The sequence below is a fragment of the Typopeltis vanoorti genome, chromosome 7, assembly GCF_054136105.1.
Source record: "Typopeltis vanoorti isolate ZY-2024b chromosome 7, IOZ_Tvanoo_1.0, whole genome shotgun sequence".
In the NCBI taxonomy this organism is placed as follows: domain Eukaryota; kingdom Metazoa; phylum Arthropoda; class Arachnida; order Uropygi; family Thelyphonidae; genus Typopeltis; species Typopeltis vanoorti.
In genome coordinates, this window is record NC_143555.1 from 34,811,500 (window position 1) to 34,825,975 (window position 14,476).

The following is a 14,476-nucleotide window of genomic DNA, read 5'->3' on the forward strand; positions in this document are numbered from 1 at the left end:
GTCCGGCCTTAGTAATTTGCTTACTTTTATATAATAAAGTGACAAGAGAGTCTAATTAAGGATATGGCTACTCAGCAATATTGCTGGACTTTGCAAGCAAAGGTGTGTGACATGATTCCATCTGAAACTCTGCTGTATAAATTGGATCAAATGGGGATACATATGAAGTTGGTGATCTGGATTAGAGTGAGGCTGATGAACAGATATCAAAGAGTGGTTTATGAAGGAGCTTCAGTAAACAGTGGCTAATGGGTTACCGATCTGCTTGTTCCTCTGTTGTTCAATTTCTGTATCAATGATACAGGCAGTATAGGGAAAAAATGAAAATTAAGCAGCAGAATAAGAAACCACAAAGCACAAAAACAGGTAAGTCAGGTACAAATGGAAATCAGGTAAGTGATGCTGTTAGTAAAAAGAAAGAAGTTATTTGGTATGGTGACTCTATAACATGAGGGGTTGTCTGAAAAGTTCTCAGCTTTGACCATAGATGGCAACACTATTGGCAAGATTTTTTTTTCTAAGTTGGTACATCTGTCATAAATATCCATGAGAAATTGCAAATCATTCTGTCAAGAAATATGTTTTATAGAGCTGTCTGAAGCAAAAATATTGTCTGTATCCCTTGAAATAGATAAAATTGAGTATGGTGCAGTTATAAAATTCTTTATAAAAAAGTTTAACAGCAAAAGAAATTCATTCGAAGTTCATAAAAGTTTATGGGCACTCTTCTCCTTTGTTTTCGACAATTAAGAAATGGGCTACCGAGTTTAAACTTGGCTATACCAGCCCTAAAGATGATCCACGTGAAGGAGGTCCAAAAAGTGTAACAACATCAGAAATTATTGAACAAGCGTACGATAAGGTATTGGATGACTGGCGAGTGAAAGTGAGTGAAATTGCTGAGACTATAGGCATTTCAAAAGAATGTGAAGGATATTTTTTGGATGAAAAATTACAAATGAAAAAGCTTTGCGCAAGATGGGTGCTGTGCATGCTCACAGCAGATCAAAAACGCACTTGAAATCTCTGAACAATGGTTTGAGCGTTTTTAACAATAATAAAACTGATTTTGTGGTCAACTTATTACTATGGATGAGATTTGGATTCACCATTACACACCAGAATCCAAACAACGGTCAAAACAGTGGAAAGAAGCCAGTTGTTCAGCGCCAAAGAAGACAAAGTTGGTTCCATCAACAGGAAAGGTCACGGCATTGGTGTTTAGGGATGCTAACGACATTTTGTTTATTAATTATCTTGTTTATTAATTTATTAATTATAAAATAATAACTGGGGAATATTATGCCAATCTTTTAACCATACTAGGTGAAAAAATTCGTGAGAAAAGACCCGATTTGCAGAAGAAAAAAATCATTTTTCATCAGGAAAATGCACCTGCCCACAAGGGTGTTTTGGCAATGGGAAAATTAAGGGATCTGCACTATGAATTGTTGGAACATCCATCCTATTCTCCAGATTTGGCTCCCTCTGACTTCTATCTCTTCCCAAAACTAAAACTCTTCCTCGCTGGTCAGCATTTTTCTTCGAATGAAGAGATGATTGCAGCTGTAAAAGGGGGGGGGGGGGTATTTTGCAGATCTTACTGAAAACCACTACTGGAATAAATGTATTAGTCTTAAGGAAGATTATGTTGAAAAATAAAAATAATTTTGAAACTATAAATTCGTTTTATCACTGCTAGGCCGTGAACTTTTGAGACCACCCTTGTAAAACATGCTATTCATGAGCAAGTTATAACTTCGAGTTTTACCAGTGTAAAATTTAAGAATATAAAAGAATCAATTCAAAAACAGTAAAGAAAAGTAAATGAGATTGTAACTGTAAGTAGGCACTAACAGCTTAACTAGCAATAACTTCAGTATGAGAGAAGACATGAAAGGGTTTTTGGAAGAGGCAAGAGTGAAAGCATCAGTATTTTACCTCATCATCATCAAATTCCTGCCATGTACCCTCAAGGGGTGTACAGGATATGATAGTACTACATGAAAAAAATTACATCATTACTAATTTCCTATCTACAATTTTCCTCCAAATCAGTCTGTTACTTGTCAAGACTCCAACATTATCAGATCTTATATTTCTATCGTCTAAGGCACTTTGTACCTTATCAATCCACCTATATCTTGGTCTTCCTCTGGGTCGTTTTGCTGCCAACTTGGCAGAGAACACTTGCTTTGCTAATCCTTGTTCGCCCATTCTGTTTAAGTGACCATATCACCTGAGATTAGCTCTGCTAACACATTCCTGGATGCTGACAATGTCAAGTTCTTTCCTAATATCCTCGTTTTTAATATGATATTGCCATTGATGCCATCTGTTCACGCCTATAATCTTTCTCAGGACTCTCATATCTGTGGTCTCTAGACTTTGGTCAAGTGTTTTACTTCTGACCCAGCTCTCAGATCCATAAGTTAAAACTGGTTTGAACACTGTCTTGTATACAGTTAATTTAGTGTTCCGACTAGTTTCTCTCTTATTCCATATGAATTTATTCAGTTGACTTCCCACCATACCAGCTTTGCTGATTCTGTTGTCTATTTCTACATTTAATTTACCATCTTCAGCAAAAATCGTACCTAAGTAGCTGAAATGTTTTACTTGTTCCACAGGTTCACCATTCACAACACAGTTGACATTTTCAATGATTCTGCCTATTTTCATTGTCTTTGTCTTTTTATTGCTGACCTTCATACCATATCTATTACAACAGCTATTGAATTTAGTCAGAGAATCTTGCAGACTTGTAGCAGATTTATTTAGAAGTATAACATCATCTGCATAAAGCAAAGAGCTGACATTAACATCTCCAATTTTGATATCATGTTTAATACCACTTTCCTTCATAATGTGATCCATATAAATAATGAATAACAGAGGGGATAATGTACATCCTTGTCTGACACCAGATTTAACATTAAACCATCTTCCTGTACTTCCTTCAATTCTAACTGCTGACTTACAACTCAAATAAAGAATAAGTATTGCTTGATATAATGCCCTATTGACACCATATAACTATAGCGCACAGAATAGCTTCTCTCTTGGCACCTCATATGCCTTTTCCAAATCGACAAAACTTAAATACAGATCTTTGTTATATTCCCATGCTTTCTCGACTATTTGTCGTAAAGTGAAGATCTGATCCTGACAGCCTCTATTTGGCCTGAATCCAGCTTGTTCTTCACCAAGCTTTTCTTCCACAATTCTTCTCAACCATTTCTCAAGTATACTTGCATAGATCTTCCCAGGAACGCTCAGTAGGGAAATACCTCTGTAATTCTCACATTCAGTTTTATTTCCCTTTTTATATATGGGTACTATTAGAGCTCTACTCCAATCATCAGGAATTCGTCCCTTTGTCCAGGCCTTCTGAACTATGCACTGCAGCCACTGTAAGACTCTTATACCACCATACTTCAGCATTTCTGGTCGAATATCATCTACTCCTGCTGCCTTTTTTCAAGCCTTTGATGGCTCTTTCTACTTCAAGTATATATATGTATTCCTGACTGCATGCCTGGTCAGTGTTTTTTACCACTGTGCTGTCATCACTGCTTGTTTCATTTAGCAGTTTTTCAAAAAGTAATTACTCCATACTTCAAGGATATCTTTTTCTCCCGTTTTCATGTCACCTTTATCATCTCTAACTCCTTTTACAGCACTCTTTCCTCCATTCCTAAGCTTCTTCAACAACCTCCAGAATATTTTGCCACCTTCTTGATATTTATTTTCTATATTCTTTCCAAAATCCTCCCATGACTTTTGTTTAGTTAGTTTAACACAGTGTTTAGCATTCTTGCATTTGTCTCTATATTCTCTAAGAGAACAAGCTGACTTATTTCACAGGAACTTTTGATATGCTTTCTTCTTTTTCTTAACCATCTCTTTAACTTCCTGTGTCCACCAGGGAGTTCTGATTTTTTTATCCATGCAGACAACCTCACCACATGCCTCTCTGGCTGAATCAATCAATGTTTTCTTCAAAGTTTGCCACTGAATCTCCAAGGTTTGATTCCTGTTCTCAAACTCTTTCATTTTTTCTTCAATAATCTTTGTGTATTTTAGTCTACAGTTCACACCTGAGAGCTGCTCAACTTTTATTCGCTTTAAAACTTTCTTACATGTTATCCTTTTCGATATGAAATTCAATTTTATCCTGCTCAAGACTAAATAGCGATCGCTTCCAATTTCAAATCCTCTGTACACTCTGGTGTCCTGCACCAGCTAGAAAACATCACTATCAACAATAACATAGTCAATGAGACTTTTCTTATTCCTAGCCTCTTCTCTCCATGTGAATTTGTGCACATTTTTATGTTGGAACATGGTGTTAGTAATAACCAGTCCCGATCAGAAATCCAACAGATATTTGCTATTATTATTAGCTTTGCTCTTTTCTCCAAATTTTCCCAAAATATTTTTGTATGTCTCACAATCATTTCCTACTCTGCTATTTAGATCCCCAACAAGGACCAACTTTTCCTTTTTCATTGTGTCAATTGCTTTTTCTAAAGCCTCAAAAAATTCCTCCACTTCTACCTTAATAGAACCTTCTGTGGGACCATAGGCACAATTAAGTCTCATTGTCCAGTTCCCCATTCTCATCTTTGCCCACATTACTCTACTTGAGACTGACCTCCATTCAAGAAGATTAGCCTCGTATTTTGTGTTGAATACTGTGGCTACTCCTTCTTTTCCGTTGATTGTCATTTCCTGAATATAACATTTTGTATTTATTGCTCAGAAAGATCTCATCAGTTTTGGTCTTTTTTTTTGTTTCAGTTACCCCTATTATGTCGATCTGGTACTTATCTAATTCCTTAGCTAGCTCCATTTCTTTGCCATTCAGGCTTCTTACGTTGATAGTACCGATCTTTAACTCAGGTGATGTTGAGTTGGGATTTGTTTTCAGATTTGTTCCAGTAGCTGACTTTTCACTGTTCGCCCTGGTTCCCTGGCGAAAACAACAGAGGGGGGGGGGAATTGTTTAACCAGGTGATGCCCCAGCCGGCATGAAATTTTGTCATGTTGTACCATCATTTTTATTTTGGTTTAACCAATAAGAATACAATTTGGTCGGCTAAATCCCAAATTGCTAGCCCATCCTCGTTCATTCAGTATCCAAGTAGATACCCAACAAGGTGCACCACGAGAAGGTGAGGATTGGACATTAGGTCAGAAGTCCTGGTCGGTTCTCCGCATTCCTTTAAAGGCTATGTGGAGGTCTCCTCTCAGTTATGCAGATTTGACCCTTAAGCACCCCTTAATACCCTTAAGTACCCCAGTATTTTACCTTGATATGATAAATATGAATAAAGGAGGGCTATGATGGCAAACGATTCAATGCGTACGCTGTGGAGAAGAATTGGATGCACGTTTTTGGATGTGTGCAGGTCATTTTGAGGGATGACTGGATTTGTATAAGAGGGACAGCCTGTACCTGACTGCGTTTGGTATCAGAAATCTAGAAAAACTAATACTGGTATCAGACCTAACACAGTTGGTCAGGGAACCTAAATTATAAAGGGAGGAATGGTGAGAATAAGAGAAACAAAGTTATATAACTGTGTTAATGAGGGGGAATGTGATTTGTCATGGAAATGTTGAAAAGGAGAGAATGATTTCGACTTTGTGTTCCTCTGGTTTGGATCCATCAAACATGTGAAAGATGTCTACATGTATAAGGAGAAGAATAGAGATCTACAAGTTGTTCAACTGTGTCATGCATGCAGACAAGAGTATACAAAAGAACATGCAGGTAGATTATTATATCTGTACACGAATGCTAGGAGTATCAGAAACAAGGAGGTAGAGTTTGTTGCCTTGCTCAATATCTTGGGACTTCAGATTATAGGCATTAGTGAGACCTGGCTATCAAGTGTACAATATTTTTAGGAAGGATAGAGAGGATAGGAGAGGAAGTAGAGTGCTGCTAATGATAGCGGATGACTTGTATCCAGTTAGAGTTGAGACCTATGATTTTAGTACTACTACCAACAGGATTTCATGTGGCAGTGAGTTTGAAGCCATCTGGTGCAAGGTGGAATCAAACAAGATCAATTATATAGTGGAGTGTTGTTACAGACCTGATAGATCTGTTGCTAGTGATGGGGAAATGCATGACCAAATAGACAAGAAGAGAGCAAAAAGAGTAATCAAAATAGGACACTTTATTTATCCAAATATTGATTGGGTAACAGTAGAATCTCATGAGAAGAATGAAAATGCACTTATTGAGCTGTTGCAGGACAACTTCCTTAAGAAGCATGTGACAGAAGGAACTCGAGGTTAAAGAGAGATTTGCTTATAGTGTCAGAGGGTATTTCAGTTCAAGACGTAACCATTCTGTTGCGGTTCGTGACAGCGATCATGCATACATAAACCTTGTCACTTAGGAAGTGACTAAGTTTATGAATGTTCCATTTAAAAAAGGTTACATACTGAATCACAAAGCAGGAAATTATGATCAACTGAGGAGTATACCGAGTACAGTGGAATGGGATTGGTTGATGGATGGGAAGAATATCGACAGTGCATGGGAAGCATTCCGACAATACTTAAATGATGCTATATATATCAGAATGTGTCCTGAGACTTCTAAGAATAAATACAGTAGAAATCAAATGGATGTGTAATCTTATTAAGCAAGAGATTCATAAGAAAAGGATGATGTGGAAGGAATACCATTTTCATAAGGATGATGTGTGCATTACCAAAATTATAAGCAGCAGGCTAGAATAGTCACAACTGTTGTACGGAAAGGAAGGTCTGAGTATGAAAAGAAACTGGCCTTGTGTGCTAAAGACAATTCACAAGAATTCTATCGATATGCTGCAAGTAAAAGAAAGAATGAATATGAAAGAATAACTCTTCTAAATGAAGATGGCGTGAGGGTTGCAGATGCGGAAGAGGTTGTTCAACTAACGAGTGCCCATTTTGTTAAAAGCTATCAACCTGGTGTACACAACACTGAACTCACTGCTACCTCTTCACTGGATGAAAAACTCAGGTGTATGAGGATAAGGTATTAGAGCTGTTGCACAAACTAAATAAGAACTCAGCAATAGGGACTGATGGGATATCAGCATTTGTACTAAAAGAGTGTTCAGCTGAACAGACCATTCCTTTCACCAGGCTGTTTAATGCAAGTCTCATAACAGGCAAGATTCTACAGGAATGGAAAGAATGTATGATAATTCAATTGAATAAGGGTGGTGCAAAGACCAATGTATCCAATTATCGACCAATTAGTATCTCAGGAGTAGTGGTGAAGATTTTGGAAAAATTGGTTAGGACTAGCATTCAGAAATGGATTGACAGTGAATCTCTACTTTGCAAGCAACATTGCAAAATTTACTAAGGGAAGCTCAGGGATACACTATAATACTTTTGGATTTTTTTTAAGGCTTTTGACAGAATACAGCATGTTAGACTGTTGCATAAATTGGAGAATATGGGTTTGGATTATAGAATATTAGTGTGGATAAGAAGATGGCTAACTGACAGATATTAAAAGGTGGTATATTGAAGATGTGAGTCTGCAAGATTTAAGGTAACCAGTGGTGTATCACAAGGATCAGTGCTTGGTCCACTGTTATTCAATCTATACATTAATGATGTTGGGAAGGATTTGACAAGCAACATACAGCTGCCAGCAAAGGTTGGTCGATTATTAGAGCCTCTGCTACTAATGGCTCAGTTAAGTAAGTTTGAGCGTGGTTAGTAGTTGGAAGGGACCAATCGTTCGATGCTGTTGGCACACTCTCCCTCGATGAGTCTTTGGACTCCCTGGAGGTGTCAAATAATAATAATAATATTTGCTGATGATGCAAAGATAGGTAGGGTAATCAGGAATGTTGGTGATATGCAGTACTTACAGAATGATTTGAATAGGCTGGAATTGTGGATATGGGAAAATGGATGTCAATCCAGTGTCAGTAAATGTAAAGTCCTGCACTTCGGTGTGATTAGATATCCAATGTCGAATTTATATTGGTGGGATCAGTAGCGCACCTAGGGGGGGCAAGAGGCCTTGGCCCCACCCAAGAAAAAGGAAAAAAAAACACTAGAAAATTTTCTAAAAATTTTTTCCTAATTAAAATTCATTTTTGAAAATTTATTTTGTGTCGTGTCTTTTATTTCTATACTACTTATGAATTAGCAATCATTGCAGATGCTCAGTCATAGGTCATACGTAGTGTGTATTCTCAAATTGTCTACTCACCCCCCCCCCCCCCCCCCCCCAAGATTAAATCCTGAGTGCACTACTGGGGTTGGATTATGCTTGAAGAAACTGATTAGGCTAGGGATCTTGTAGATAAGAAGTTGAAGTTCAGGGGCCATGTAGGAAAGATTGCAAATACAACTCAAAAAATAATTGCAATTCTGAAACGAACATTCACACATAAAGATAAGGATGTCATTTTGCCTCTTTACAAGGCCTTGATAAGACCTCACTTGGACTATTGTGTACAGGTCTGGTCTCCTGGTTTTCATTGTGATTCTGATATAGTGGGGAAAGTGCAAAGGAGAGAGCGTTAAAAATCATATCAGGATTATGGAATACTGATTCTGAAGACAGATTGAGAATTTGTAGGCTGCAGACATTAGCAAATAGGAGAAAGAGGGGTGATATGATTGAGACTTACAAACTTCTGAAAGGTCCATACAGGATTTCAATGGATGGAAGTTTTCAATTTATGGAGGGTAGGGAAAAGACAACAGGGCATCGTTGGAAGCTGAGAAAATGAATGCCACTAAGAAGTGGGTGAAGGCTAGATTTTCTCTCATAGGGTGGTGAGTGATTGGAATGGACTGCCTTTGGATGTTGTGAGTGCAAGCAGCATGAATGAATTCAAGAATAAGTATGATAGCTAGCGCGTGCGTGCGTGCGTGTGTGTGTGTAGCCTCCCTCAATGGGTCCCTGACTCCCTGGAAGTCTCTCTTAAGAATAATAATAATAATCATATAGGAAATGATTTAAGGGAAATATTCTAAGGATATACCGAAAGCAAGATTTTGTTGAAATATTGACTACTCAGTTTGAAATTTGGCACCAAATGTTTATAAAATTTAATTCAGCCAAAGCATACTGAAAAGAACTTTGAAAGTTTTAAAAACTGACTGGAGAGGTTATGAGAATACTATGCTGGGCATCAACATTACCTTAGCTTGCACTACTAACTAAAAAGATGCACACTTCTGAGATGTTCATATATTTGCCTTTTATTAGTTCTTTTGATTAAGGTTTCACTGGCCTGAAAGCTGTTTCACACTGTTGGTTCTCATTGGCGATCAGGCAGAAATCATAAAATGATGATAATTCTCATTCAATACTAAAGCAGTTCTGTTTCAAAGAATTGTATTTTAAGAAACTTGAAAAGTTTCTTCAGTAGTGCAAGCTAAGGCAACTTGAATGCTGAGGATTGTATTTTCTCATAAGCTCTCTCTCTCTCTCTCTTCTTTATTCAAAACTCTTGAAGTTTTCATATGGGGGGGGGGGGTACGTGTGCACGTGTGTGTTTAGCTACAAAATAAGCATATATCTCCTATTTCTGTTTATTGTACATTGCTAAAATGAAGACTTTTGGGATAGTCTTCATTTTGATAGTATTCAAAAAGAAAAAGAAAATTTTGATTTCCCTAAATATAATAACTAAAATTTTTAAGTATAGAGATAAGATGCTTCCATTTGAAATAAAGAAGATACTGAAGAATGAGGATATTATAAATACATCCATATTTTATAACCAAATATAGAAAAAAAAACCTAAAAATATTTTCAAAAACGTTTCTACAATTCTTACTTTCGATTGTTTCCATATTTTGTTATGAAATGAAGATGCATCTGCATTATTATCTACTGTAATATCTTATATAATACAAATATGAGCTTTTTAGTTCTATAGTTTAATATTTTATTATGCAGCCACCAAAAGATCGCTTATCAGGAATTTAACTTTCTGTTGACATGCACAGTTGCCACCACACTGGCTTTAAATGCAGATGATACTGCAATAATGGTCCAATGTTTGCAACTGAAAAATGCAGTCTAAATACTAGACCAATGGCTCAAAAAAAAAAATGGTGAATTGATTAATGTATAATACAAATATGAGCTTTTTAGCTCTCTAGTTTCATATTTTATTATACACCCACTAAAAGATCACTTATCAGGCAGTGATAAGTGATCTTGTGAATAACAAAATAAATTACTGATATTTATCAGTAAAAAATTGATTTTTTTTTTACTGATAAATTTGGTAAAAATGGGTAGACATGAAATCATTTCCTTGAAGCTAAATATTTATTAGTATACACTTTTACATATGTTTATAGTTTAATATATTAAAGACACCAAAGCATCAAATATTTTAACTTCAACGCTGAGTGGTTAAGGACTAGAAATATCTTGGGGTTTCCCCGCATAGGTTTGAATCCAACTGACTGTATGCAGGTTTTTTGGTCAGCCTGGTTGGCTGAGTGGTTAGCATATCTGCTCTCCAGCCAAAAGGCTGTGGGTTCGAATCTCACCATGGGCATAGATGTTTGTGATTGTCTGTGAAAATGCTAGTGGTGGTTGGCAGTAGATATCGTTGGTGTAGTTGCAGTTCATTGTAGTTGGTGGAATGAGTGTTGGAGACAGAGTTGTAGAGGAGGTGCCCCTCTCTCATCGAGTCTTTGGACTCCCTATGTAAGAATAATAATTCAATTGTTAAAGTAGTTTGTCATTTATTACTCATTTTTAAAGTATCATGTTACAGCAGTATACTGGACAGTTTGGCAATTTGTTTATATACCCATAATGCAACATACCACTTGACTTTATAACTTACAACGTTCTAAGTTATAACTTCAAAGTTATAACTTACAACATTCCAACAAATCCATTACAAGTCTAAAACATCAAAAAGTTAAATTCATACATAGAAAAATATTTCAATTTTCCTTTTCAACTAATGATTCAAATATAAGACAAATTAATTATAAATTAGTTATGATGGTCAAATATAGTTTTATCGATTATGTTTGTTTTTATGAAGAAACCATGAATTTAATAAATATATTACGTGAATATTTAATTTTGCTTTCTTTTTACACAACCTAAACGACATATGTCAGTAGTCATTTTGCAGATTTTTACAATGAAACTGGAGCAAGCACATCAACAGTCTTTTCTGTGGTGGGCGAGTGAGACCTGTTTCTTTTCTGCAACTTTCAGTGCATGCACATGCAGAAAGTTTCTGGTTAGACCAATCAGGTATTACTACAAGACTACATGACTGAGTCAGCGCTACTAACTCAGTATAGTTGGTACATTTCATTGTATGTGAACGTGACTTACAAATTAGACATTCTTTTTTCCGAAAATTGAAAACTGTGGATCTCTTTTTAATATTTTGTAGAACAGTTAATTATTAGTATTATACTATTATTTAAATATGAATATATTATTATTATTTTCATTATTTTAGGCATGGATAGAAATTCACCGTGGCTTTATTACTCGAACAAAAGAAAGAGACACAGGTGTATGCAAGCAATGCTTAAAAACAATTAAAGCAGCTGGTGGGAGTATAAGTGGGCTACATAGTCATCTGCAACAACAACAACAATATAAAATTAATTTATTAAAGCAAAAGCCTGAAGAAAAGGGTAAATGCGAATTGACAGTTCCTCCTCCAAAAATTACTGCTTTTCTCTAAAAAAACCTATGATGATTTTCTTCTGGTAGTAATAACTTGTTTAGCTATGTTGAATGGATTTCCTTTTGATAAATTTTGCACATCTGAAAATCTAAGAAGGATGTTACATTTAAGCGGTTATAATGACATTCCAAAATCACCAAATCCGATTAACAAAACTGTTCTGCAGTATGGTCAGAAAATTCATAAAGATGTAAGCGAAATATCAAATTGTACATTCTGCAGAGAAAACATCAGTATTATTTGTGACGAATAGACATTAATTAGAAACCACCAGTATATGAATAGAAATCTTGATGTTGCTCTTGAATTTTGAAATCTTGGATTGCAACGTATTTATGGATGTTGAATGTTTATTTTTCACTTGGTTAGAATATAATATAATAAATTTAGTTTAATCCTTTATCCAAGTGTGAGCAAACAAAGTTTGCACCTGAGAGTATCTTCAGGACTGGGGTAAGGTGGTACAACACCAGGGAAACTCCTTGCAAAGGTAGAGCAAAGCTAACATCACTCCTATGGGAGATACTGAGATAGGAGTGATGTTAGCTTGCTTCACCTTTGCAAGGAGTTGTCCTAGTGTTGTACCACCTTACCCCAGTCCTGAAGATACTTTCAGGTGCAAACTTTGTTTGCTCACACTTCGATAAAGGATTAAACTAAATTTATTATTTATTGTATTTATGGATCTTTGCTAGCAGAACAATTGTTGAATTATTAGAACACAAATTAAAACAATTCAATATTTTGTTTCATTATGTTTCATTAATAAGAGATGGTGCAGCTCTAAGAAAAAGGTTTCAAGAACTGGTGTTAGATCCTGAATGGACGATTTTTAGAAATTTATTCATTCAGAATCTAACATAAGAATTTGGCTAACTCAGATAATACCTGGTTGACAGCACACAGCTCTGAATTTATGTTGTAAACGAATTTGTATAATAACATGTAAATTGTACTAGAAAAATCTTGTACTTGAGGTTAAACTGAAGGATTATAGGATTAGTGAAATTTTAATAAGGAAATTGCAGTATAATCTTGTCCCATTAAGCTGTCTTAAACTTAATAAGTCGCCAAAGAAGTTAAGAGTACGAGTGCAAAGGTCGAGTTACATACACACGTATCGGCTGTAATGCTGCCAGCTATAACGTACAATGAAGATGACGTAAGCGGGATTCCCAAGAATACTAGGACTTAAGGATCACCTTAAGGGTATGAAGACGAAGGGTTGTATGGGAAAAAAAGGGACGATATATAAGGCAATATATGTGATAATGCAAGGCAATGCACGCGATAATGCAAGGCTTTTTCTGGTTGTTCCTGACTTCACTTCGAAGATTCCTGAATAGCAAACAGAGTAGGGACGAGCGAGAGAGATGTCCCACTCAAGTAGGAGCAGAGAATGCGCTGTATCGAGGCAGTGAGAATTTTGAGTCTGGGAAGAATGTAAAATGGACGGCGTAGTCGTAAGCCCATTGCGGAAGTTACCAAGGAAGGAGGACCCGATATACACGCGGCCATTAACAGACCTTCGGAAGAAAAGGATTGGGTAACGTAAAGACCTTTGTTGTAGGTTTAAATGAGACAGAATTTAATGTTAGATCATATTAAGTGGACATTTCATAGTGGCCTATAATAAGGATTTGAATTTTGAGATAGAGTAATTCTGCTAAACAAAGGAATGTCAGGAGTGAAATTTTAGCTGCATGTGACTGAGATTATATGTGAATCTGATAATTTGTAGATGATTTATATCAGAATAGTAACGGGTTGAGAAATGTATTTTAATGTAGCAAGAATTAAGAGTTTGATTTTGAATAACATAGTTAGCTTGTTTTAATGTTGCATAGAGTATGAGTAATTGCCAAGTTGATCTATGAGTGCTTTCTTAAATTAGTATTGAGTAACTAACTTAGTAAGAGATTTTGTAAAGCTTGATATCCCATTTCAATTATAGTTGTAAAGTGAATTTGTTCCAATAAACATGTTTTATTGTATATGCCTGTTTCGTGCTTGATTTGAGAATTCAAATTACCACTTGCAAAAATTTAGAACCATAGCGGGAGGGAATTTAATGAGAGTGTTTGAGTAATAGATTTATTGGTCACGACTGCAATTAGAACCAGTATCTATTTAGTGCATATTAAAATGAATGCCAATTAACCTAGGAATATTTTCCAGAATTTTGAATAAGCTCATATTATAGGACTCTGGCTGGCGCAGCAATAAAAAATAAATTTGCTAGTGTCCGAAAAGGAAGCATTCCTAGGTAGAGTTGAGTAGGGCATTATTAAGAAAGCAAGTTAGTTAGTATATTAAATAACAATAGCGAAAGAAAATGAAGATATAACAATGCAACAGCCGGTAGAATTTTAGATGAGCAAGGTTTGAGTAAGAAGATAGATAAGTACAAGTGAATAAGTTAGTAATAAAACTAATGAATATAATGAGTGAATGAGTATAAAGCAAAGATATAAGATAAATATAATAGAGAAAAAAACCACATATATAACACTGGCATATTGATAATCAATTACGCATTGCCCACGGGATTCATTTGGCTGTAATTCAAGTACTTTACACCATAGACTCTCAAGAAACAAAGGAAGAAATTACTGAAAACGAATTTGATGGTTTAGAAATCATATATGACAATTTTGTGACTAGTAATCAGGAAATGTTTTACAAGATACACAACTTAATTCATTAATATCAAAAATAAGAAAGGTGATTAAAATATTTTGCAAATC

General features: G+C 35.7%; 1 protein-coding gene across 2 annotated transcripts in view; it reads right to left on the reverse strand.

Annotated features, from left to right (window-relative positions):
- LOC150104577 (methylthioribose-1-phosphate isomerase) overlaps positions 1-14,476 on the reverse strand; it is a 147,141-nt gene that overhangs the window by 16,519 nt on the left and 116,146 nt on the right. Inside the window, exon 6 of one of the 2 annotated variants that reach the window (XM_090395790.1) lies at positions 10,351-10,710. The exons of the other annotated variant lie outside the window; for it this stretch is intronic. Within the exon in view, the coding sequence (XP_090251916.1) occupies positions 10,691-10,710 (20 nt within the window). The 3' untranslated portion in view covers positions 10,351-10,690. Of the gene's footprint in view, positions 1-10,350; positions 10,711-14,476 lie in introns of those variants that run through there. 2 annotated transcript variants of the gene reach the window in all.